This window comes from Muscardinus avellanarius, assembly GCF_963383645.1.
Source record: "Muscardinus avellanarius genome assembly, chromosome: 7".
In the NCBI taxonomy this organism is placed as follows: domain Eukaryota; kingdom Metazoa; phylum Chordata; class Mammalia; order Rodentia; family Gliridae; genus Muscardinus; species Muscardinus avellanarius.
This window is the reverse complement of record NC_137793.1, coordinates 89,229,174-89,252,481: the sequence shown is the minus strand read 5'-3', so window position 1 is coordinate 89,252,481 and position 23,308 is coordinate 89,229,174. Positions and strand designations below refer to the sequence as shown.

Genomic DNA, 23,308 nt, shown 5'->3' with positions numbered 1-23,308 from the left:
CTCTTGGTTTTCAATACTCTCTCCCTCTTGGGCCTACACGGACATGTCCCTCCGCACTGTGGGGACTGCCCCGAAGAATACTATGACAACACCTAGGGACGAGAAGATGGTGGCGTTCCTCATACAGGTGCCGGGGAGGGCAGGGAGGAGCAGCACCCCAGCCAGTGGCTACTCTCCCCGGGGACTGGCAAGCCCTTTCTGTCTCCTCCCCTGGCCAGCCTGTGAATGGCTCTGAAAGCACAGCCTCAAACCCACCCAGTAGAGGACATCTGTCCACCCCTCCATGGTGATGCACTGGTACACGGTGAGCATGGAGAAGCCAAAGTTGTCGAAGTGGGTGATGCCGTGGTTGGGTCCCGGCCAGCCGCCCCGGCACTCACTGCCGTTGATGGTGCACCGGCGCCCCGAGCCCATCCTGGCACAGGGTGATGGCTCCTCGTTCTCCACCGTGGCCATGATATCTGCAGGCAGAAGACGGGGCCAGTGTCAGACAACTTTAGCAGGTGGACCATACCCTGAGAGAGGGTGCTCATTAGCAGCTTAAAAGAATGGGTAAGCTGGGTTCAGTGACTCACGCCTGTATTTCTAGAACTTGGGAGGCTGAGACAGGAGGACCACAGGCTGGGTGCAAGGACACCCATGTTCTGACTTGAGAGTCTTATCTGGGGGCTAAATTGGAGGCTCTCCCACACAGCAGCTCTGGGTGGAGCTCCTCGGGGCAGCCGGTCTGCGGGCAGGGCTCTGCTCTCAGGGGAAGCTGCTGAGAGGCCTTAGCCCGCACCCCTCCACCTTCCCTGGATGCTGCTTTAATTGTCCCTAAAATCCTGCAGTTTTGATGATATCCTGGATTCTCTCTTTTTATTTATTTATGGACTAGGGATTGAACCCAGGGGATTGAACCTCTGAGCTACACCTTCAGCCCTTTAAATATTTTATTAGTTTTTTGTTTTACTGGAGATTGAACCCAGGGGCAGTCTACTTCTGAGCTACACCCCTAGCCCTTTCTATTTTTTTTTTTTTAATTTGAAATAGGGTCTCGCTAGATTGTAGAGTCTCGCTAAATTGCTGAGGCTGGTTTCAAATCTGTGATCCTCCTGTCTCAGCCTCCCAAATACTGGGATTACAGGCGTGTGCCATAGCGCCCAGCTTATTACTGTTGTTTAAAAATGATTTAGTAAATTAATATCATGACATTTCTCTAAGTCTTCACTTCGAATACCATAACTATCAATAGGCCAAATCTACACAAACACAAGCTCCCTTGGGTCCTTATTACTTTGAAAGAGTGTGAAGGGATCCTGAAGCCAAGAAATCAGATAATTGCTGGTTTAGGAAATTTTGTTCAAATGGATCTGGGCCTCAATATAGGTTACTCCTGACAACCCCAAAATGGTTCTTAGGTGTGTGTGTGTGTGTGTGTGTGTGTGTGTGTGTGTGTTACTGGGGATGGAATCCAGGAATATTCTACCTCTGAGCAACACTCCCAGCCCTATTTTCTTCTTCTTCTTTTTTTTTTTTTTTTTGCTGTACTGGGGATGGAACCCAGGGGCATTCTACCTCCAAGATACACCCCTAGCCTTACTTTTTAGTCTTGCTAGGTTGCAGAGGGCCTCACTAAGTAGCTGAGGCTGGCCACAAACTTGTGATCCTCCTGTCCCAGCCTCCCAAGTACTGGATTACACGCGTGCGCCGCCACGCTCAGCTCTATTTTATTCTTTTGTTTTGAAACAGGGTCTCACTAAGTTGCCGAGACTGGCTGCGAACATGCTATCCTCCTGTCTCAGTCTCCTGGGCACTAGTATTTTAGGCGTGCACCACCACACAGGCCGTGGGGTTTTCTTGAAGTCTCATTCAAACCTCTCTTGGGCCCTGGTTTTGAAGAGCAGTTCAGACTAGAACTGAAACTACCAAGGAGAGTAGGAAGAGAAATCCAGGCTTATCCCAAGCCTTCATCTCAATCCATGACTGGCCCAGACAGCCTGGAAGATACCAGCTCTGGGGGAGGGGGTGTGAAAACAAGCTATGGCTCAGGCCACTGTCTCTGATCACTGGCCATGGCAGCGCTGTCCTTCCTCCAACTCCCCCCTGTCCAGGAGGAATCCATTTCCAAGGCCAACAGGTGGGGAGCCATGGCCCTGACCTGCAGCTTCTTCACTAGCGCTGCCCCTCCCGAGTTGTCCCTGAACCCGTCCCACTCCCCAGTCCCGGGACTCACCCGTCCCAATGAAGTAGCAGGTCTTGTGCATCTTGCCCTTGAAGAGCTCCAGCCCGATGATGGCGTAGATAATGACCATGAAGAGCACCAGCAGGGCGATGTGGAAGAGGGGGAGCATGGCCTTGAAGATGGAGTTGAGGACCACCTGCAGGCCTGCCGCAAGGGCAGGGGAAAGACCGGTTACCTTCCTTCCCTCTGGTCTCGCTGCCCTCCCTCTCCATCCATCCTGGAAGCCTCTGGACACCCAGGTAGAGGGGCACAAGGGAACAGGTTGGGAGAGGAGGAAAGGGTCTGCAGAGGCGCTGCCACCCACTGGGCACCCCCGACACCAGCCGGAGGGGTCTGAGCACGCGGAAGGCTCGCAGGGCCTTGACGTCCAAGCCGGCGCCTTTGCTGCTCATGGGGGCTGTGTTGGTCTGGATGACGTTGACCTGTTCCAAAATCACGGTGAAGACCCTAGTGTGGGAGATGGAGAGAGGGACTGGAGGTCAGAGAAGACGCTGTCCCAGGGTCAGGGACCCTGTGCCTGGCCTGTGCTCAGGGCACCTGGTACGATTCAACAGCTGCTCACTGTGATGATTTGGGAATGCCTGCCTGGAGAGCTTTAGTAAAAAGGATTTTGAGGCCAAGTTCAGACTAGATGAGAACAGTCTGTGATCCATTAGTGATGTCTGCTCTGGGTGCCAAAGTGCTATGGGCCCAATCCCTGCCCTGCGGCTGAGCTTACCGCAGGCACCACGGTCAGCCCCTCTCAGTGGTGACCCAGAGGAGGAAACCCAGGGCAGTTCTTCAGTGGCCTTCTCCTCAGGCCCCCCTTTCATCTTTCCTGCTCACCCCCCCCCCTCAGTTTACTCAAATTTCCATTACCCTGTGAAGTCCACCTCGAATCTCTTTTCCTGTGAATCTCTCCTCTGACAACAGGAACCTCTTGGGACACTGTGTGCAAAGCTGTTTTCTGACACTCAGTGCTGCGGGTACTTGTCTTGCCTTTTTTTTTTTTTTTTTTCAGTACTGGCGATGGAACCCAGGGGCATTCTACCTCTGAGCTATACCCTCAGCTCTATTTTTTATTCTTTATTTTGAAACAGGGTGTCACTGAGTTAGTTGCAAAGAGCCTCACTAAGTAGCTGAGGCTGTCCTCGAACCACAATCCTCCTGTCTCAGCCTCCCGAATGCTGGAATTACAAGCGTGCGCCACTGTGTCTGGCTACTTGTCTTGCTTTCTAACCCGGGCAGCTCATTAAGGGCTGAGGCTGCTTCCCCCCTCGTGCTGAAAGCAGCACCGAATCATCAGCAGATAACTGACACGGTGTTAATTCGATTGAAGGACAGCATACTAGCTAAGAGCGCTGCTTCTGGAGCAAAGGCAGCCCCGGTTATGCCACCTGCCAGCTGTGTAACCCTGGGCACGTTGCTTGATTTCTCTGTGCCTTAGTATTCTTATCCATCAAATGGAGTCAACAAAGGGTGGTTGGGAGAATTAAATGAGCACCTGCTGTTTAAGGTACATAAGCAAATGCTCAATAAATACTGCTGTTAGAAATAGGTGGTGATTACTAAAGGAAACGTTGAACAAAATTGACATATTGGAGGTCTAAGCTCCAGCACCTCAGAATGTGACTGTCTTTGGAGACAGCCTTAAATGAGGTGATTACATGCCAGGTGAGCATGCCTGTAGTCTCAGTATTTGCAAGGTTGGGACAGGAGGATGTCAGCTTTGAGGCTGGTCTCATTATGTTATGAGAACCCGTTTCAACATTATAAAGTAGGGGCTGGGGATTTAGCTCAGAGACGGAGCGCTTTCCTGGCATGCACAAAGCACCAAGTTTGGTCCTCAGTGGGGGGGGGGCAAGAGCGAGAGTACAAAATTAAAAAGAAATAAAAGATGATAGAGTGTAGATCAGAGGTAGAATGCCTCTGGGTTCATCCACAGTGCAAAAAGAAAAGAAAAGAAAGGAAAAGAAAAGAAAAGAAGGCGATTACATTAAATGGAGTCATCTGGGCAGGCCCTAACTCAGTCTCTCTGGTGTCCTTATAAGAAGAGATTTGTACACACAAAGGCGCACCATGGGGATGTGCTAGAAAGACCATGTGAGGCCATATGAGGAGCCGGCCCAGGAGAGCCCAGGAGGGAGGCCGGGGGCCGGGCCCTGCGGACACCTTGAGCGGGGACGGCCAGCTTCAGGACTGTGAGGAAACACGTCTCCGTCGCTCAGGCCTGCAGCCCGCAAGGTCTTGAAGGCACAGTCCTAGCACACTGACACAGCTACCAACAAACAGCACCCACGAAAACAAAGAATGAGAAACATGAGCCCCAGAAAGCGTGGCGCTTAGACCACACACCTCATCTCCACCGTCTGTGATGTGAGGGACCACGGGACTCAGGCTGGAGCTGGGGAATGGGCCTGCCCTGCCGCCAGATGGGGCCAGTGTTCCACCCCCACAAAACTGGCCTCACTCCAGCCGTCCAGCCTCTAGTGGAGGCCACTCCTTGGCCACCATGAGCTCAGTGCCCGCCTCTGTGTTGGGGTGCGGGTGGCGCCTGCAGCCCCCGCAGTCGGGTCTCACCCCAGGAAGACAATGATAAAGTCCAGCACATTCCAGCCGCTGCGCAGGTAGGCGTCCTGGTGGAAGAGGAAGCCGTAGGCGATGATCTTCATGGCAGCCTCGATGGAGAAGACGATGAGGAAGAAATACTCCAGCTTTTCCTGCGGGAGCAAATGTGGTCTCAGCTTTCCTCTGCATACTCCAGCACTCCAGGCTGAGCCCCTCCATCCCTCAGTGTGCTTGCTGGGGATGCTGGCTATGCTGGCCCCTCTGTGGGGACCCCCTCAAGCCTCCTCACACCACACGCCCCTATGTTGCCAGCACCCTCGCTTCCCACTGGGCTTTACCCAAAAGTTGTCCCCTCAGCCCGGTGCAGTGGCACATCCTGTAATCCCAGTACTTGGGAGGGGGAGACAGGAGGATGGCAAGTCTGAGGCCAGTCTTAGCAACTTAGGCCTTCAGCAACTAAGTAAGACTCTGTTTCAAAATAAAAGACAAAAAGGGCTGAGGGTATAGCTGGGAGGTAAAATGTGTCTGGGTTCAGTCCTGAGTACCAAAACAAGACAAGTCCCTTCCTGAGGCCATCCATCCCTGGCCACCAAGTGCAATTTGAGCCACACCCAGCCTTTCATGTCCCTCCTCCCAGCTTCGTTTTGTCTTCTTAGCCCTTATCTCTGGCTAAAATACTGTTTATGTATTTTTATCTTGTTCATGATCTTTCTTGCCCCCTTTACAATATAAACTCCATGAAACAAGGTTTATATTCTAATAGGTTTTTGTCTATTTTTAATTTGTGTCACTGGGGATTGAACCTCTAAAGGCATTCTACCTCTGAGCTATACCCTCAGCCATATTTTATCTTTTATTTTGAAACAAAGTCTTGCTAAGTTGCTGATAGCCTCATTAAGTTGAACCTGCAATTCTCCAATTCTCCTGTCTCAACCTCCGAAGTACTGGTATTACAGGTGTGTGCCACCACGCCCAGCTGTCCTTTTCTTTCTTTCTTTCTTTTTTTTTTTTGGTCATTACTCTTCTTTCAGAGTCTAGAATTAGATGAATGAATGAATGATCTGGGGCAATCCCCAAGATGAAAGGTCCCAGGTGGTTTGTGTCTGGGCATCCTTCTTCTTCCGCTACCTACTGATTGACAGCAGGAAGTGTGGGTGGATTCTCAGAACCCCAGATGGCCTCCCTTGCTGGTCCGGGGCTTGCCCTTTCTTCCACTTCCCTGTCTGCATTGCCTACCCCACACCAGCTGCCTGCAGGCAGGGTGATTTGAATGTGGAGTTAACTGTGTGGGGATGCTTGATTCAGCCCTGCAGACGGCCTTGCTCGCTCCTTCCAGGTGGGGGCAGTGTTCCACCCCCTGCCCTGTAGCCTGATCCTGGGTCAGGCTTGGTAGAATCACCCTTCCCTTCCTCTGGGCCCAGATAAGACCTGTTTCTAACTAAGGAAGCAGGTTCCTCCTGTCAGGGCTCCAGGTGGAAACTGCTCACCTTGCAGCCATCTGAACCCTGGCTTGGTGGCTTCCAAGAGCTCCAGTCCCCCAGCCTCTCCATGGAGTCTTGGTCTCCCTGAGTGGGTGTTGATCTGGGATCTGCTGGGCCAAAATGAAGTGCTGCGCGACTTCAGGAGGTGACGGTGACTGGTACCCCATAGAATTAGAAACGAGGGGCCCTGCACCCCACACTCCGGTCCCCATTACTGTTAGCTGCCAACTCCTGCACCTTGAAAGCCCCTCCAAGGACCTGGGCCTCCCCCTGGCAGACTCTGGAGGTTTAATTCATACCACAAGGCACAGTTCCTCACTCTGGAAGAGTCAGATCTGGGAACTGGCCACCTCACTAGTGATTTGGAAGATAATTTATTCTTACTTCCAAATAGCTAGATGTGGAAGGCAAGGGAAGAGATCTCCGAATGGCTCATTAACCTGGATGTGGCCCCAGAAATCTCCTAACAGCATAATTTCTCCTTTTATAGGTTCCTAAAGTCAGTGATCCTGGGGGGGGGGAGGATGTTGGAACAATCTGGAGGGCAGTAGTAGCTTTAGGTACAATTTTTTTTCTGTAAAGAGAGTGGAAAGCCAATAAGCTTGGGAATCTATACAAGGGGAAACTGAGGCACGTGTGAACTAGACCCACTCTCCTTTACTAGTTTGTAGTCTCACAACTTTCTCCTTCTTCCAGAAATGAGAGAGCGATTAAAATGCAAAGCCTGCCTTTCTGCTAGAGGGCCTGTTGCTAAAGACTGTGGGGTCCTGAGCAACTTACTCCTTGCCAGGGAACTGCAAAGGGAAGTCTGGGCACCCCTTGCTCAGAGGAGTGGGTGGGGCCACTGGGTGGGGCTCCTTGCAAGCAGGCGATTGGTCTCTCCTCTTTGCAGGCACGCATCAGGGAAAGGTGTAAGAGGAGAGAGTGGAGTCAAGTCAGGATGTACATTGTGTGCGCTAGCGCGCGCGCGCGCGTGTATGTGTGTGTGTGTGTGTGTGTGTGTGTGTGTGACTAGGGATTGAACCCAGGGACATTTTATGTCCAAGTATACCTTCAGCCCTATTTTTATTTTTTATTTTGAAACAGAATATCCCTAAGTTGCTGACCACCTCACGGAACCTGACATCCTCCTGAGATCCTCAACCGCCCTCTGCGGGTTAAGGCCTGCGCCACCATGCCCGGCTCAGCATGTACATTTTCAGGTGGCTGCAACCCCAGGGCACAGACTGAAGTTGGGTTGAGGGCAGGGAAAACAGGACCCAAAATAGTTGCTGAGCTCACGGGCTGGGCGGCGAGCCACGTACACCGGAGAGCGTTTTGCACCTGCCGCTGCCTGTCCAGGCGCCACTTGGCTCAGAGCAAGTGTGTTGGGGGCTGCGGGCCTCAGATGGGGTCACTCGGGTAGCACAGCCCGTTAGCTCCTGTTCCCATCCCTCTCCACCATTATCCTCACCACCTAGTCCTGAATCCTAACACACTGTTGGGAAAACCTTGTGTGCACACAGTTTGGCCCTTGTTCAGGGGGACGTGGAAGAGAAGTGTGTCCACTCTTGTGCCGCAGAGAGAGTGTCATGAATGTCACGCTGTGTTGGTGGTCTTGCATAGAGGAATGAGGAATGTTCATTCCATGGGTATTTATTAAGCTCAGGACTGTATGCCCTGGGCGGAGCCTGGCTGCCTCCCAGGATCAAAGTCACCAACCATCCCAAAGCACCCCAGTTTCCAGCTGTTCCTCACAAGGGTCTGCCATGGGGGTTGGGGTGGGAGGCTCAGGGGTATGGTGGAAGGATTCTCAGCAGTTCTGTCTTTTTGCTAAATTTCCTAAGCGTCTGTGAAACTGAGTTTTCACATCTGCAAATTCAAGATAATAAAAGCTACCCAAAAGAGTCATCTTGGGGATTAGAAGGCCTCCTGTGGGTGAGTTACCAGGGTGTGGCTCTGTCCTATCCTGAACTCTGCGTGTTTCAAACAGAACTTCTCTTCCCCTTGGACCTGCTCTAACTCACATGCCCCTGCCTTGGCCAGCGACATTCATTTGTTCCAAGCCACAACCCAGGGGTCCACCACCCACCAGGGCCAGACCTCTCTACTCCAGTGGTGTATCCCTCTCCTTCCCTTGAGCGCACCACTGCTCCTCTTCTTCCTCATCACAGTCATCTGCTGCTCCCAGGCCACTCTTCCTCCTCCCCCTCCTCCTCCCCTCCCCTTCTTCCTCTTCCCCCTTCCTCTCCCCTTCTCCCCTCTCCCCCACCCCTTGTCCTTCTCTGGGTCAATCCAGGCATCTCCTCAACTACTAGCCCTCCACATCTCCTCACCTACTAATCCACCACGGCCCTGAGGCACATAAAATCCACACACCTTCCCAGGCCTGTGAGCCATCTGCGCCATGACGCCTGCTGACGGTGACCTGGCTGCTGGCCTCCTGCCTGTCGGGGAAGGACTTTGAGCTCTCTACCTGCCCGGCCTCTGTGCCTTTGCTCACTCGGGCCCTCTGTCTGGGGGGTCCCGAGGTCCTCCAGCCCAGTGCACCGCTCATCTCTTACGGCCCCCTGATCCTGTGCAGAAAGAATCCGCCCCGTGTGTCCTCTGCATCCCCCGTGGCACTGGAACACTCCTGGCTGCACACTGCCCAGCTGCAGCCTCCTGGAGACCACATCGTCCTCCTGTGTCGTCCTAACTGTGGGGGTGCCCGGGGTTAGGCCGTATCCCCATTAGTGACAAGTATTTGGTCAGGCGCCCATCAGAAGGTTTCTCGGAGTCACTGTTGGGGGCAGGGGAGGGCAGAGGTGTGGTTTGGACCCTCCCCACCCTGCTGGGGACTCCAGGGCCCCCTTCCCCGAGTAGGAGCTTCCCTCCCGGTATCTCAGGGTCAGGGCTTTGACTCTTGTCATGGCTCCCCCTGCCTAGAAGGCTGATCCCCAGACGCCGCACAGCTCAGGCTCACTGTCTTCTTCCTTTTGGGTCCCCACGTGGATGTTGGCCTATCACTGAGACCTTCCACCACCCTCCCCCACGATCTAGCTCCTCACCCTTCTTTATTTCTCTTTTTGGTATTTGCCTTGCTATTTATTTATTTTTATTTTCTGCAGTGCTGGGAACGGAACCCAGGGATGTTCTACCTCTGAGCTACAACACCAAACTTATTTTATTTTTTAATTTTGAAACAGGGTCTCACTAAGTTGCTGAGGGCCTCGTTAAATTGCTGAGGATGTTCTCAAACCGACGATCCTCCTGTCTCAGCCTCCCAAGTACCAGGATCACAGGTGTGTGCCATCCAGGTGCCGCTATCCACTTATATACGTTAGCTCCTTACCTCACATGGGGTCCATGGGTGCAGGGAGTTTGCTCTGTGTGCTGCCTGCCACCTGCATCTGGAGCAGCGCCTGTCCTGTGAACACTTGCGATGAAAGACGAATGGTCACAGGACACTACCGCACAAGGTGCGGACTATAGGCAGCGCTGGTCTGCGGACTGTTGCCCTCACTCTGAGGCTTGTGCAGTATAGGTTCTGAGTGAGCTTTTGGAAAATCCATAGCAACCTGCAGCAACTTGCCCCCTCTCTTGCTCTCTGAAGCAGGCAGCAGGCCCGGCCCCTGTGCCTCAGGAGCGGAGGAGCCCTGGCTTTTGTTTTCTATAGCCTAGGACTCACTCCAGGGTATGAGACCCCAAGGGTGGAGCTCACAGTGAATATGTGGTAAGGAAAGCAGGCTCCAGCCTTGCCCAGGATTCCTGCCCTAATAAGGGTGCAGAGGACCTATGTCCCCGGTGGCTGGGCACCCCCCAGGGCAGGTGGGGTGACTGCAAGCTCTGAGAATACCTGCAGCCAAAGCTCCTGCGCCCCAGGGAGAAGTGGCACAGACTCCAGTGCCTCGAGTTTACAGGACACGTAGGTGTTTTCTTGCACACCTCGGCTGTGGACTGAGGTCTGCTTCTGCTGCGCTTCTCCTATTTCACAGATGAGCAGAGCAAGGGGAGAGGGAAGCGTGGTGCTGAGGCTGCAAGTTCCAACCCCGCCTGCCAGGACTGAGCCAGCAACCTCTCTGATGTCAGGGCCTGGCATCTCGGAGCCCCTCAGCCTCTAGGCTTAGAAAGCGACTGGTAGAGGGCAGAGGGAAGTGGCTATATTTAGCTCATTGAATCCTTTGTTCAAATCGCCAAGTTCAAGTGGGTCTGTCTCGCCATCCTACTGCCCTGGCTGGGCCTTCCTTGTCCTCTTCCCTTCTCCACTGGGAGAGCCTGGCTCCCCGGTTCCGAGTGGCCGGATTTGCCAGGGCTGTCTAGGTGGGGAGATGGGTGGTGCGGCTGAGAGTCACAGGAGAGGTCTGTGCACTCAGGAGCATCGGTGAGCTGAGGGAAAGCAGTGGCTGAGCTGGGAGAGGGCAGCCAACCGGCTCCATCATGGTAATAGTGATAATAACAGCCAAACCTTATTAAGCATCCACGTACATACATGCCCGTCCCTATTCTAGACACATACATACCCTTAATCCTCATCGAAACCTCATATGGCAAGTACTTTACCCCATTTTAAAGAGCAGGAAACGGAAGCAGAGAGGTTGTATAATTCTCCAGGATCACACAGCTACCGAGCAGCTCCCCCTAAAGCTGCACAACATGGCAACATGCTCAGGTTCTTTCTATATTTTATGCTCTCAGCCCTGCAGTAGCTTCAGCCCTGACCCTGTGTGTGTGTGTGTGGGGGGGAGCTGGGCCCTTTTTTTTTTTTTGACTGACCCTTGTCACATACCCTTGTCAAATATCTTCAGTGCTTTGCACAGTGGCCAGGACTCTGGCCACCCTGTGCCCTGGAAGTTTTGGGTCCCTGAGGGGTCTTCTGAAGCCCCTGCCTCCCTCCCTGGGCAGTGAGCTGGAGTGGGCTATGAGTCGCTGGAGTCATCAGGCAGGCACATTCCAGACCCTATAAAAAGACAAACGGCCCGGCTGCCAGGGGCTTAGGCTCCAGCCTCGTGGAGGACGCTGAGCAGCAACCTGAACCCCAGGAATGTGATGGGCCTGGCGAGCCTGGTGATGCGAGGGGCGGTGGCGGCTCAGGAGCCCAGGAGGGGCCGGATAGGCAGCAGTCCCATCCCACCCACCCTCCCCACGTGGGCAGCAGGCAAGGCCCGCTCGAGGGATGCTAAGAAAAATCTTCTAGAACATGGAAATAGGGCAAAGGGAGGGCAAAATATCCTCATGTCACGCTGGAACATTTTATAACAGCCGGCCAAGGATGACTTAGCTGTCTGGGGTGGGGTTTCTCCACCTCAGCCCTAACTGACATTTGGGGCACTTAGTTCTGTGCTGGGGGAAGGGCTGTCCTGTGCGTGGCAGGGAGTTTGGCATTGTCCCCGCTTCTACCCACTGGATGCCAAAAGCACGCATCCCCGCCCCCTCTCCTGCGATTCCAGATATTGCTAACTATCTGTTGGTGGACAGACCTCTTCCTCCTGCCCCCTCTGTTGAAAGCTGCTGACCTGGGGACTGTGCCTTTGTCCAACCATCACTGCTGGGTCTTGTAAAGATGTAAATGGTTCTCTCCTGGTAAAAAGGCAGCCCAATAGTTACTGTTCTGTGGTCCTGCGGGGCATCTACCAGCGTGGTGTTCAGCCCGACCACCCTACCATTCTTCTCCATTATCATAGACCTTCTGCTCCTCTGATTCTCTGTGAGCCAGCTTTATCTTCCTGCTCATTCTCTTATGAGTCAAAGTAATCCCTGACTTGTGTTGCTGCTATATTTTAACTAGAAATATTTTCACTATTTCTTTTTTTGTGGGGGGGGTGCTGGGGATTGAACCCAGAGGCATTCTACCTCTGAGCTATACTCCCAGCCCTATTTTATTGCTTACTTGGAAACACTGTCTTGCTAAGTGGCTGCAGCCAGCTTTGAACCTGTGATGTCTCAGCCTCCCAAGTACTGGGATTACAGGTATGCGCCACCATGCCTGGCCGTTTTCACCTTTTGGAAATCACCCCCTGATGCAGGATTGCCTTGGGGATGGGCGATGATTGGTAAAACCAGTCCATCTCTGGCCTGTTCCCGGAGGATACAGGGACTCACTGATGCTGTTGCTTGTTCACACAGGCCCCTCAGGTTGGCCGAGGTTGGAATGGTGGTTCAATCAGGCGCCTCCACCCAGGAGCAGGAGCTCCTCAGACCTTGGGGAACAGGCAGGATGTTAGGGGCAGAGCTGGCGCTGGAGGGACCAGGCTGGCTGGAAGTTCTGGGCTCTAGTCTGGGTTTCCAGTCACACTTGGACATGTTGCCGCTCTGCCCAGGGGAAACTCCATCTTTAAACGTCTAGTGTCTAGACAAACAGCTCCCCTCTGTGACCTCCTCCTCCAGCCTCCACTCTTCTGGGAGAATGCTAGAGGTGTTTTAGCAGCAGCCCCCAAGGCTTAGGCGAGCTTCTGTCTTGGAGAGATGGAGTCTGGCCTAGAGGCTGGGGCTGGTTGCTGATTGTCCACACTGGTCCTGGGCATCAGCAACTCCAAGATCAGGGGAAAATGGGGTTATAGTGAGGGGCTCTGCTCTCCAGTGCCACACCCTAGGGAAGCAGAGAGGTCCTCCTCCTCTTCTGATGTCCAGAAAGCCACCCCAAGAGGCCCACAGGGGATGCAGATTTGCCCACCTACCCAGCAGGGCCTGTGCAGTAATTTAACCTCTCTGTACCTCAGTTTACTTATATATCCAAATGAGAAAATAATAGTACCTGCCTCATAGACATTAGAGGGCTGATAAAGCACAGAACAAATACAGGATGTTGCTGTTGTTCATAACAATGATGGTGATTTGCTGGGGGGGGGGCAGGAAAGGTGACCAGGAAAGCCATTCAGACAAAATGGACAGTTCTAAGAGAGAAGATGAGGTTTAGAAGGAATTAGGGGCGGGGTGTGGTGGGGCATGCTTGTAATCCCAGCATTTGGGAGGCTGAGAAAGGAGGATCACGGTTCACAGACAGCCTCAGCTACTTAGTGAGGCCCTCTGCAATAAAGAATAAAAAATAGGGCTGTGGGTGTAGCTTGGAGGTAGAATGCTGCTGGGTTCCATCCCCAATACTGCAAAATAAATAAATAAATAAATAAATAAATAAATAAATAAATAAGAATAAGAAGAAATTAGGGGGTAGATGAAGGGAGGGTGAACAGGAATTTTTTAATCTGAAATAATCCTTGGGCATGGTGGTTGGGGTTGAACCCTTTGACTCTAGCAACTCAGGGATCTCTGTGACCAGGGGCTTCCTGGCTGGGGTGCCCACTTTGAAACACTGTGGGAACTTACCTATCCTCATGTTGATAGGTAAGGTGTACAACGCCAAAGATCTTGACTCATCCAGAAACTTCTCTCAAGTATGCAATGTGATCCCCATTTTACAAATGCAGGCACCGAGGGGGTCGGTTACATAACTTGTCCAGCTGGTGCATGCACGGGCCTGGACTCAAAAGCACAACTTGTAGCTCCCAAGCCATTTCCCTAACCACCACACCATACTGCTTCTCCAGCCATGTGATTTCAGAGCCCACGTCCCCCTCTGCACGCTGCCACAGCCAGGATGCCAGGGCTCTGGTCTGTTTTGCCACTCTCTGGCCCACTGTGCATTACTGGAACTCCTTGCCCATCCTGAGCCTCGGTTTCCTTTCCTCCTTTCTCAACTGACACAGAGCAGACTTTCACAGGGGTACCCCGGCTCCAGGAAACCCAGGTCCATCATGGAGGGAAGGAGGGGAACTGGGGAGGGACCCAGAAGGGGGACAGACAGGTGTCAGGATTCCCTGCCCATAACCAAGGATGCCAACACCCCTGACTGCCCGCACAGAGGCATCTGCAGAAGTCTTTGTTGCCTGCTCCCAGCATCCCCACACGGCTCTGCCCCAGCTAGCCTGGCACGTACCAAAGTGAGGAATTGCCTGTCATCAAACACTAGACCTGCAGGGTCAGCTGCCCAGTGGGTAGACACAGACACACAGACACCTGTATCCCAAAGTGTCTAAAACTGAACTCACCGTATCCTTTATCCCTGACCTAAGTGCTGCCCTGTCCAGTGTCACTACCGTCTACTCTGTCCCCAACTCTGAAGCCCCAGTGTCTCCCTTGCCTTCTCTCCGCCTCCCCCAGGCCTCCGTTGCTACCCCGCACACACTCAGTCACCGAGGCCCCCTGGGTCTCTTTCAATGCTGCCCTCTTATCCAGCTCCAGGGCTCCAGACCCAAGCCCTGCCAGGATGACTCCAGTGGCCTCCTGTCCCATTCCCTGCTTCCCGTCTCACCCTCATCCACACTGGAGGTGGCGGCCAGAGCCTCGGCTCTGTCCCACCCCATCTCTATTTCCTGCCTCCAGACCTTTGTTCTTGGGGCTCCCTCCACCGAGAACCTCCTCCAGCCCAGGTCTCCTGCGACACTCTCCTCCACACTCCCACAGGCTGCATAACAGGACCCCGTACAAAAGAAAACGTAGGACCTCTTGTTCAAAAAGTGGGAAATTGGTGTTGATAAAGGTACTAAAACGTAAAGCTTTCTGCTTTTGTTTCCACATCTTTTTTTTTTTTCAGTCTACCATGGTGTTTTTTTTTTTTTTTTTTTTTTTCTGGTACTGGGGATGGAACCCAGGGGCATTCTACCTCTGAGCTACACCCCAGTGCTATTTTTTATTCTTTATTTTGAAACAGGGTCTCATTGAGTTGCAAAGGGCCTCACTAAGTAGCTGAGGCTGTGTGCAAACCGTGAGCCTCCTGTCTCAGCTTCCCAAATGCTGGGATTACAAGCGTGCGCCACTGCATCTGGCTACCATGGTGTTTTTAATTACCAAATAAATGCTGTATGGGGCAAATGCAGACCATGACGGGCACCAGCTTCCAGCCCCCTGCCATCTGACAGTGCGACATCCTATGCCCTGGCCAAAGGCGAAGTGGGGCCTGCCTGCTCACTTCACACAGACTTGCCACTCAACCCCCGGTGGACAGGCAGAACCCATGTGTGTGGCAACCTGTACTCCGGGAGGTGGGAAGTACATGGGTGGCGGTGAGCCTCAGAGGCCACCGAATGGACTAGGGAAAGATGAGCCCAGGGGTGAGGACATCACAGCCATGCCTTTCCCTGCAACACCAAAGGGCCCATGTGCCCAGCCCTGACTCTCCCTGCTTCTGTACCTGGATCCCTACCAGGGTCCCAGGGACCAGGTGCTGAGGAATCAATCTAACAGTCTGTCCTCTGAGGCAGAAAGGTGGCAGGAGGCAGGACCATGTGTGAGCCAATCCTCCAAGCTCCCAGCACATGTGGACTCCCAGCCTCAGTGGACTTTACTTACAAAATGTAAATTCCAAGTTGCGATTAATTACAACTTCAATACTATAAGCATTAAACCCAAAACATGGGGCCCTTTTGAGCATGTTGTCGTGTGCAGGCAGCACACCTATGAAGCCAGCCCTGCCCTCAGGTCTCAGGTTAAGTATCCCATCCTTTGGGAGGCCTCCGCGACCCCAAGACTAGCTTAGGTTTCCTTCCAGCAGGCTGTCAGAGTGCCCATTTCATTTTAACTACCTGATTAATTGGTTCAATTGTAATTACTTATTTAATTGGTTTAATTAATTAAGCTCTATGAAGATGAAAACTAAGCCTTTTTGGTTTATATTTCTATCTCCAGTATGTGCCAGGGACGTGATAGGCCTTAAATACATACTTGCAAAAATGCATGATAAGATTAATGCAGAATTGGTCCCTAGGCATCTCTTCTTCAAAATTACAGGTTATTCTGGATAACTGGAAAGTTCTTAGCTTTTCTCGGATACCTACAAAGTTGCCTGTAAGGTGAGAGATAAATAGCGAATCTGCCTTCCTCCTGCTCTGTCCAGTCATTTCCCTCTTGCCGGGTGCTGTGGAGATGAACACGTAATTGACGAGATGGAGTAAGGAGGCCTTGAGAAGCAGCTGGCTGTGTGGCCTTGCACATCACCTGCTTTCTCTGGGCTTCGCAGTCAAGGGTTAGATTAGGGCCATCAATATGCCAGGTGATGCCTGCTGCTTTGGAAAGGTTTCTGGTCAGCAGCCTCTCTTCCATGCAACTCACCACCTTGTCTCTATGAGCTCTAGAACTAACTCAAGACTTTGCAAAGCCGCGTATGATGGCACATGCCCATAATCCCAGTACTTGTGAATCTGAGACCGGAGGATCACAGGTTTGCAGCCAGCCTCAGCAATGTAGCAAAACCTCTGCAATTTGGTGAGATCCTGTTTCCAAATAAAAAAATAAAATAGGGCTAGGGGTGTAGTCCAGAGGTAGAATGCCTCTGAGTTAAATCCCCAGTACCACCTCCACCACAGCAAGTTCTGTTCCCATAAAGAAAGAAAACATACACAGGACCATTTGAATAATCCAAGACCTCCATTTTTTTTCCAGATGGAAGAGAATAGAACCACTAAAACATAACTTAATATTCTCTAAGGAGGGCAGAGTTTCTTGCAAAAGTAGTCAACTTCTTAAGGGGTGCACATGGAACCAGGCCCCAAAGTATGAAGTCCTGAAAGAAGATGTGGAACCATAGCCATCCCTAAATTCAGGGACAGAGAACTAGGTCTGCCTCGCAAAAGATCCTGGCTGCACGCAGCACCTTCCCTACCAGCATAGATTGCTAGGCCCTGCCCTCATTTAATCCCATTCTCCTTCCATGTCCGGGGGTTCAGCTTTTTCCACTCATAGAAAGGACGCATTTAGAATCCCATCTTCTCCCCAACTCAAGATAGATTCCCATGGAAACCAGCAAGAGGAGAGGCAAAGAGATAAGCATCATTCTTTCAGGCCCCGGGTGCTCGAAAATGGGCCCCCTCTCTCCTCACCCCTGTGGTTTCAGTAGGGTAAAGCTCTGTTGCAGTGGTGGTTCCCGAGGATACAGGGCCTCTCTCGTGCTGGGCAAGCTCTCTACCTCTAAGTTATATCTTCAGTGACAAAACTGGTACAGGAATGGGTTCTGAGGTCAGAGAGCCCTGAGTGGGAGGCCCTACCACAAGACTTGGATGGGGGCAACCCTGGGCAAGGTACCTAAATGCCTCCACGCCTCAGGCTTCTTGTCTTCTAAATGGGTCTAATCATGCTACTTACCCCATAGTGATAGTTATAGAGATTAAATAATACAATAATGTGAATTATTTAGCATGGAGCCTTGCAGCTAATAGGCAATAAATGTTAACCATTTTTATTATTAACTAGCTATTGGGCTAGCAAGTCCTGTCACCTCTCCTGAAGCCTTAGTTTTCTCATCCATAAGCAGTGGGAGGCAGGACAAGGTAGGGCATCAATCCTGGAAAGTTCCTTCAGGCTCTGACCTTGGGGAGTTCCATGCCCTTGTCATCGGTGAAAGGGAGAGAAGGAAATGGTATTATGAACTCAAAAGCATGCTCTTTCCTCAAATTCCCAGGTCAATCGTTCCCATTTAGGCTAGCTCAATGGAAGCAATTCCTTCTGGATCATCTCTAGGGAAGGAACCTGCCATCCAACTTCCACACTTCACCATCCATGGCCCGTACTGGCTGACCAAGTCTCAGTTTCCACATCTGTCAACTGGGACTGCTCTATGGGGACGTAGATGCTTAAATGAGGTTGCTGCTGCCGGGTTCTTAGCACAGTGCCTGGGGACGGTGAATACTTGCTCAGTGCTGGTTAATGACGTCACAGGAGCTGGTGTGAGCAGGTGGTTGGGAAGGCAGAGCCTGCCTCCTCAGGGAGGTGACCAGCAGTGTCACCCACCAGAACAGGGCATCGTCCCACGCCTGGAGCTGTGGGCTCCGAGGAAGAGGACGGGGGACCTATCTTACCAGGCCGAGGTTCAGAGTGTTGTTGTCATCCTCCGGCATGGGCAGGTACACGGCCAAGGCCACGCAGTTGGCAAAAATGGTGAGCAAGATGATGGTCTCGAAGGGTCTGGCACCACGTTAAGGAGAGCACTTAAGGGAGCTGTGGGATTGGCAGCGTTGAGGGGGAGAGAGTGCTGAGGGTCGGCCTGGATTGTGACTATAATTCCAGGGGTTGGCACCTCTAGGGCTCTGCCCTGAGGCTCCTTTCCTACTCTCAGCAGCATCCTGCCTGGGGACCTGGTCCCCTCTTGTCAAGAACAGGTAACTTCAGTACTTAGACTCTTTGGAACTGCAAAGGCTAGTACTTGACTGAGGGCTACTAAGCTTCATCAGGGGATCTTCTTTCTTCTTTTTCTGCCTCTGAGTCTCACCTCTAGCCCTGTTTTTGTTTTCATTTTGAAACAGGGTCTCACTAAATTGTAGAGGGCTTAAGTTGCAGAGGCTAGCCTGGAACCTGTGATCCTCTTGTCTCAGCCTCCCAAGTACTGGGATTACAGATGAGTACCACCTCGCCTGGCTCAGGGATCTTCCGGCTCCTCTACTCCCAGTGTCTGCTCGCCCCTTTCCTCTCCCAGTGAGCTGTGACTTCTGAGACTCTAGCCTGACTCAACCCATGGGGGCTCACTCAGAGAAATGGCAAGGGATGCTGGGGCAGAGGCAGGTTCAGGCTCTGTACCCACAGAGCAGGACCGGGAAGGAGGAAAGACAGGAGCAAGCTGAGCACCCTCTCCCAGACACTCTGCCCCTCCCCAGCCATTTCCAGAGGGCAGCCTGGGCCCATGCCTTTCTTGACTTGCTACCCATGAGGAAGCAAGTATGTGGAAGGAGAGAAGAAAGAGGGGCAGTGTGAGTCACTGGTGTGTGGTTTGGGGAAAGGGCTGGGGAGGCATACATGCCATGTAGATGGGCTAAGTTGAAAAATCCCATCTCCTTCCCAGAAACTACCAGTGTTTGAGAAGAGAGGAGGATGCAGGGCAGGGCCTATGGGAGGAGAAGGCTCAGAGGACAGAGGATGGAGAAGGGGGAAGCTGCCCAGTGGGCCTGCGCAGATAGGCAGGCAGGGAGAGGCTGAGGCTGGGTGTGGCCTGGCGTGGTGCTGTGTGGCCACAGCACAGCTGTGGGGTGCAGGCTGACCCCGACTCCATACTTTGTCTCTTTTGCCCTTCCAGTTGTCCCTCCTGCTCATTTCTTCCAAGGAACAGCTGGTGAGCACCCACTCTTTTAGAGCCCTTCAGAATATTTCAAATATTCCTGACCCTCTCCCTGAGAATCCACTTGACACAGGCCTCCTCTCCTCTCCGTAGCGCCTTCCTCCTTTCCCCAAATAGCCCGGATATTTTCATCATTCTTCCTCCCAGAGTTCATGTGAACATAGAAAGGGACTTCTAAGTCTCTGTCCCCAGGGTGGTACGTCTGAGCTAAGATAGCTAGGTTTGCTGGACCTGTGGTGAGGCTCGGAGCCTCTAAAGGCGGGCCTCCCTTCAAATCCATTTCTCCATGAGCTTGTGGCCCTGCCAAAGCCTCCTCACATTGTCACCCCTTCACTGTCACCCCCTCATGAAGGGAGATTTCCTCAAAGAGGCCACTGCTTGCCCTCTGTCTCATTCCAAAGCGAGACCACTGCTTCAAAACCCTGAGTAGCGCCCGACACGGAGCCCAGCAAGCCCTCCAGCTCCTGCCCTCCTCTCTAGCATGGGGGCCTCCCTTCCCAAAGCCCCTCATGCTGTTCTGTGGCAGTCCACCCCATGCCAAGTCCCAGGTGGCCCCAACCCTCCAAGTCTGTGCTCTGTGACCACCCCCAGTTCTCTCCCCAGCGTCACACACACTGCCCGGCTGCCGGGCCCGAAGGATACTTCCATTCCACGATGCTGATGCAGGCCTTCCGCAGGGGGTTCTGGAGGGTCAGGCAGAACAAGGCCCGGGGCGGCCTTGGCAAGACCTCGGGAATGGGCTTCTTGGAGGGCTTCTTCCTCGGGCCCTCGTCCTGGGGTGAGGACGGCTCCATGGCTTCTCGGACACCCTTGCTTTTGCCTGTCCCCCACCCCAATTCCCTCTCTTCCCTGCGTCCCCAGTGCCCCCGTCTTGGGGACTGGGCCTGACTGAGCCTGCCCTGCTGAGCCAGCCAGGCAGGGGCGGGAGTGGGGGCGGAGGATTACTCTCTCTGCTCCCAGAGTAAAATTAGCCTGTTCTCGGCTCCCCGCTGCCCAGCCCCAGCTCCCAAGGCCAGGCAGCTGTCATTCCTTCCAGAGCAGTCAGTGGCATCCCAATCTGTCCCCCCAGGAGGGTAAGGTGGTGAGGGAGAAACCTACACACAAGCCTGAGATGAGGCAGGCTTAGTAGGGGGCAGCAAAGGTTTCAAGGCTGGGGTGATATGCTCAAGAAGGGGTCACCTATGGTATGGAGCCTCAAATTTTAGGCCCGCCTCTCATGCCAAGATTAGGTTTCCCCCACCCTGGCCCCGTGACACTGTCTGGAGAAGGTGCTGGGTGGCCTAGCTCAGCACAGCTGTGCAGCACCACTCCCCCATGCTGGCACCTGCAGGGATGGGGCCGAATTCCCCCCACTCTCACCCACCACCCACCATGCCTGCCTCCTGTCAAACACGAAACCCTCCTCACCGGGTGGAAGGCTCCCAGGACAGCCTGGAATGCTCGGACCTCTGGTATGGCACCTGTAGTGACCCTCTGTTTTGCATACCCCACCCACCCAATAACTTTTGCAAGGGTAGCTTGTTTGCTCTCTGGGATTCCAGCCCTTCCTGTAAGAAGTCCCTTGGCTTACACTGAGCTCTCTGTGATAGTTAACAATACCCCTCAGACCACAGCAGCAAGTTATCTGAGAGGTGAGGGGTGGGAGTGTGGGGGGGTCGACAGATGAGAAAGTGGCCTGAAGCAGAGTGGAGCTGGACAATGGCCTAGGAATGGTGAAACCCAACCATCGTTTTATTTAGTCTTTGATGCAAACTCAATGCCAATGGACCCAAAGGCTTTATGTCTTATGAAAAAAAAAAAAATACAGTCCTCACTCAACCTGGGAAAAATGAAAAAAAGCCACATAGAAGATTGGGGGCCCTCCCTCCAGGAAGCCAGAGAGAGCCGCGGGTGCTTACACAGCGCCTCCTTCCGGTTCCTTGGGGCTGAGTGCAAGAAGCCTTCTGGCCTCCCACCGCTCCCTCCTGCTCCTCTATCAATCCACAAAGGGGCTCTGCAAGAGGTCGCTAGTATCTGAGGCCATCTTGCGGACAGCCAGAGCGGTGGCGCTTCCTAATCCAGCGCGGCTGGCTTCTGGGGTGGGCGGAGAGACTGGGCTGCAGTGGGTCAATGGAAGACAGACGGAGCCACCAGGGCCAGGCTGTCCTCCAACTCTCCCCAGCGTGAGGCTGAGACACTACAGGATCCTAACACGGGGATGACCGATCTGGGTCGTTCCGCAGCAAACTGGAGGGAGTGCGGCGTGCCCCGAGGCCGTCCCGGGCCTGACCCCTTCCCGCATCGCGGATCCCTCTGGCGGGCGTCGTACCCCTGCCCCGCACCTCCACTACCAGCCGGCAGTGGTGGGGCGCCGCGGACCTCCAAGTGCCAGGGTCCTGCTCCGCAGCGCGGGTGATCCAGCAGCCCCCGCGCTGTTCCTGAGGATGGAGCGGCGCCTGTGATCCCCCGAGCCCGGGAGGCCACGGCCATATCAATGGCCAGATTCCTCCGACTCGAAGAAAGGGGAGGAGGAGAAGCCGGAGGACTCGGACGACGCGGGCGCCGGCTCGGGGCGCGCTGGGGCCGGGGTGTCTCCGGGGCAGTCGGGCTGGGGACCGCTGGGCGGCGCGGCGGCGGGGGTGGCGCCGTCCGGGGCTGCGCTCAGCAGCTCCTGCAGGTACTTGATGTAGCGGATGGCGGCGCGCAGCGTCTCCACCTTGCTGAGTCGCTTCTCGGCCAGGGCGCCGGGGAGGTGGCCGCGGAGGCGCGCGTAGCCCTCGTTGACGCACTTGACGCGCTGCCGCTCGCGCTCGTTGCGCTTCTGGATGAAGGCGGGCTCGAAGGGGTAGTCGTAGACCCCGAAGGCTCCGGGAAAGGACACGTAGGGGAACACCCCGGCGTAGGCGTCGTAGTAGGCTGGCTCCGCGTGACCGGGGTACAGGAGGAAGGGCACGTTGCCCAGGGGCTCGGCAGGGGGCAGCGGCGCCTGCCTGGGAGGGGGCACGGCGCCAAGCTGCATGCAGCTGGGGGCCCCCATGGGCCTCCGGTCCACCAGGGCCCGGCAGAAGTTACTGTTCATGGTGTGACGTGGAGCTGGACCCAGAGTGAGACCCTCGCCGAATGGCCCCTTCTTGGGGTCAGCACGGTCCTGACCACGGAGACAAGTCACAACACCAGCAGCAGCTCTGGAGCACCAGAGGATTTGCTAGGGCCTCTTTTTGCCTCTGGGGGTGGCTTTCTGGGACTCCCTAATGTGAGCCATCTCTCTGGACAAGTGTGGCCCTACGCAGAGTCTCAGCTCAGCAGTTCCCCTCCAGAGCCTTGGCGCTCCACTGCACCCAAGCGCCCAGCAAGAGAGCAGCGCATGCGCCCTGTGTCCTCCTGCAACCTAGCAGGGGCACCTCCCACCTGCGCTAGTTTCCACCCTCCATGCCGGGAGGCCCCCAGTGCCTGGTTCTTCTTGTTCACGGCCTTGGGGATCCCCAGAATGCGTCTGTGTATGTGTGTGTGGGGGGCAAAGTGGTAGCTGTGTCAGCACTGTATCTGCTCAGCAGAGAGAATCCCAGGGAGCATTTCTAAAAAAAGAAGAGATAGAAAATATCAGCTAGGAAAGACCTGTATTAGGGGTTTCTTTGCATCACTCTCACCCTCAGAAGGGATTTTAGCATCATGAGGGGATGCAGTGTGGCTTCTGGAGACATGCAGATCGGGGTTCAGATTCTGTCTCACCTCTTAATAGTTGGGTGACCTCCAGTGGTTTTCCTATGTGGTGACATTGAAAACATCCTTCACAGATTAGTAAGGTAAGAGACCAAATGAGAAAACAAATTCCCAAACGCCTCCTACATAAAGACGCCTAATGACCACTTTTCAGCCTCTTTGCTCAGATCAAATATAAAAATGTCCGATGATGTCATTTCTATTGAGAAAGGGGATCTGGTCTGGTCACTGATACCTTCCAGAGCCTTAGGTCTAAAAGCTGCTCAGACACTCCTACTGAATCAGCAGCGGCAATCCCAGAGC

At 53.7% G+C, this 23,308-nt stretch overlaps 2 protein-coding genes across 2 annotated transcripts in view; both read right to left on the bottom strand.

Annotated features, from left to right (window-relative positions):
* The window catches only part of CACNA1S (calcium voltage-gated channel subunit alpha1 S), a gene marked incomplete at both ends in the record, with an annotated part of 72,419 nt that extends 52,319 nt beyond the window's left edge, over positions 1–20,100 (bottom strand). Inside the window, 6 exons of the mRNA XM_080698740.1 lie at positions 256–461; positions 2,216–2,368; positions 2,529–2,671; positions 4,784–4,923; positions 18,057–18,162; positions 19,949–20,100. Coding sequence (XP_080554866.1) covers positions 256–461; positions 2,216–2,368; positions 2,529–2,671; positions 4,784–4,923; positions 18,057–18,162; positions 19,949–20,100 — 900 coding nt within the window. The remainder of the gene's footprint in view (positions 1–255; positions 462–2,215; positions 2,369–2,528; positions 2,672–4,783; positions 4,924–18,056; positions 18,163–19,948) is intronic.
* A 1,676-nt stretch (positions 20,101–21,776) lies between these two features.
* ASCL5 (achaete-scute family bHLH transcription factor 5) lies at positions 21,777–22,364 on the bottom strand (the record flags this gene model as incomplete). Its single annotated transcript, XM_080698739.1, has 1 exon — positions 21,777–22,364. One exon carries the CDS (start codon positions 22,362–22,364, stop codon positions 21,777–21,779), a length of 588 nt encoding a protein of 195 aa, XP_080554865.1.
* Between the last annotated feature and the right edge of the window lie 944 nt (positions 22,365–23,308).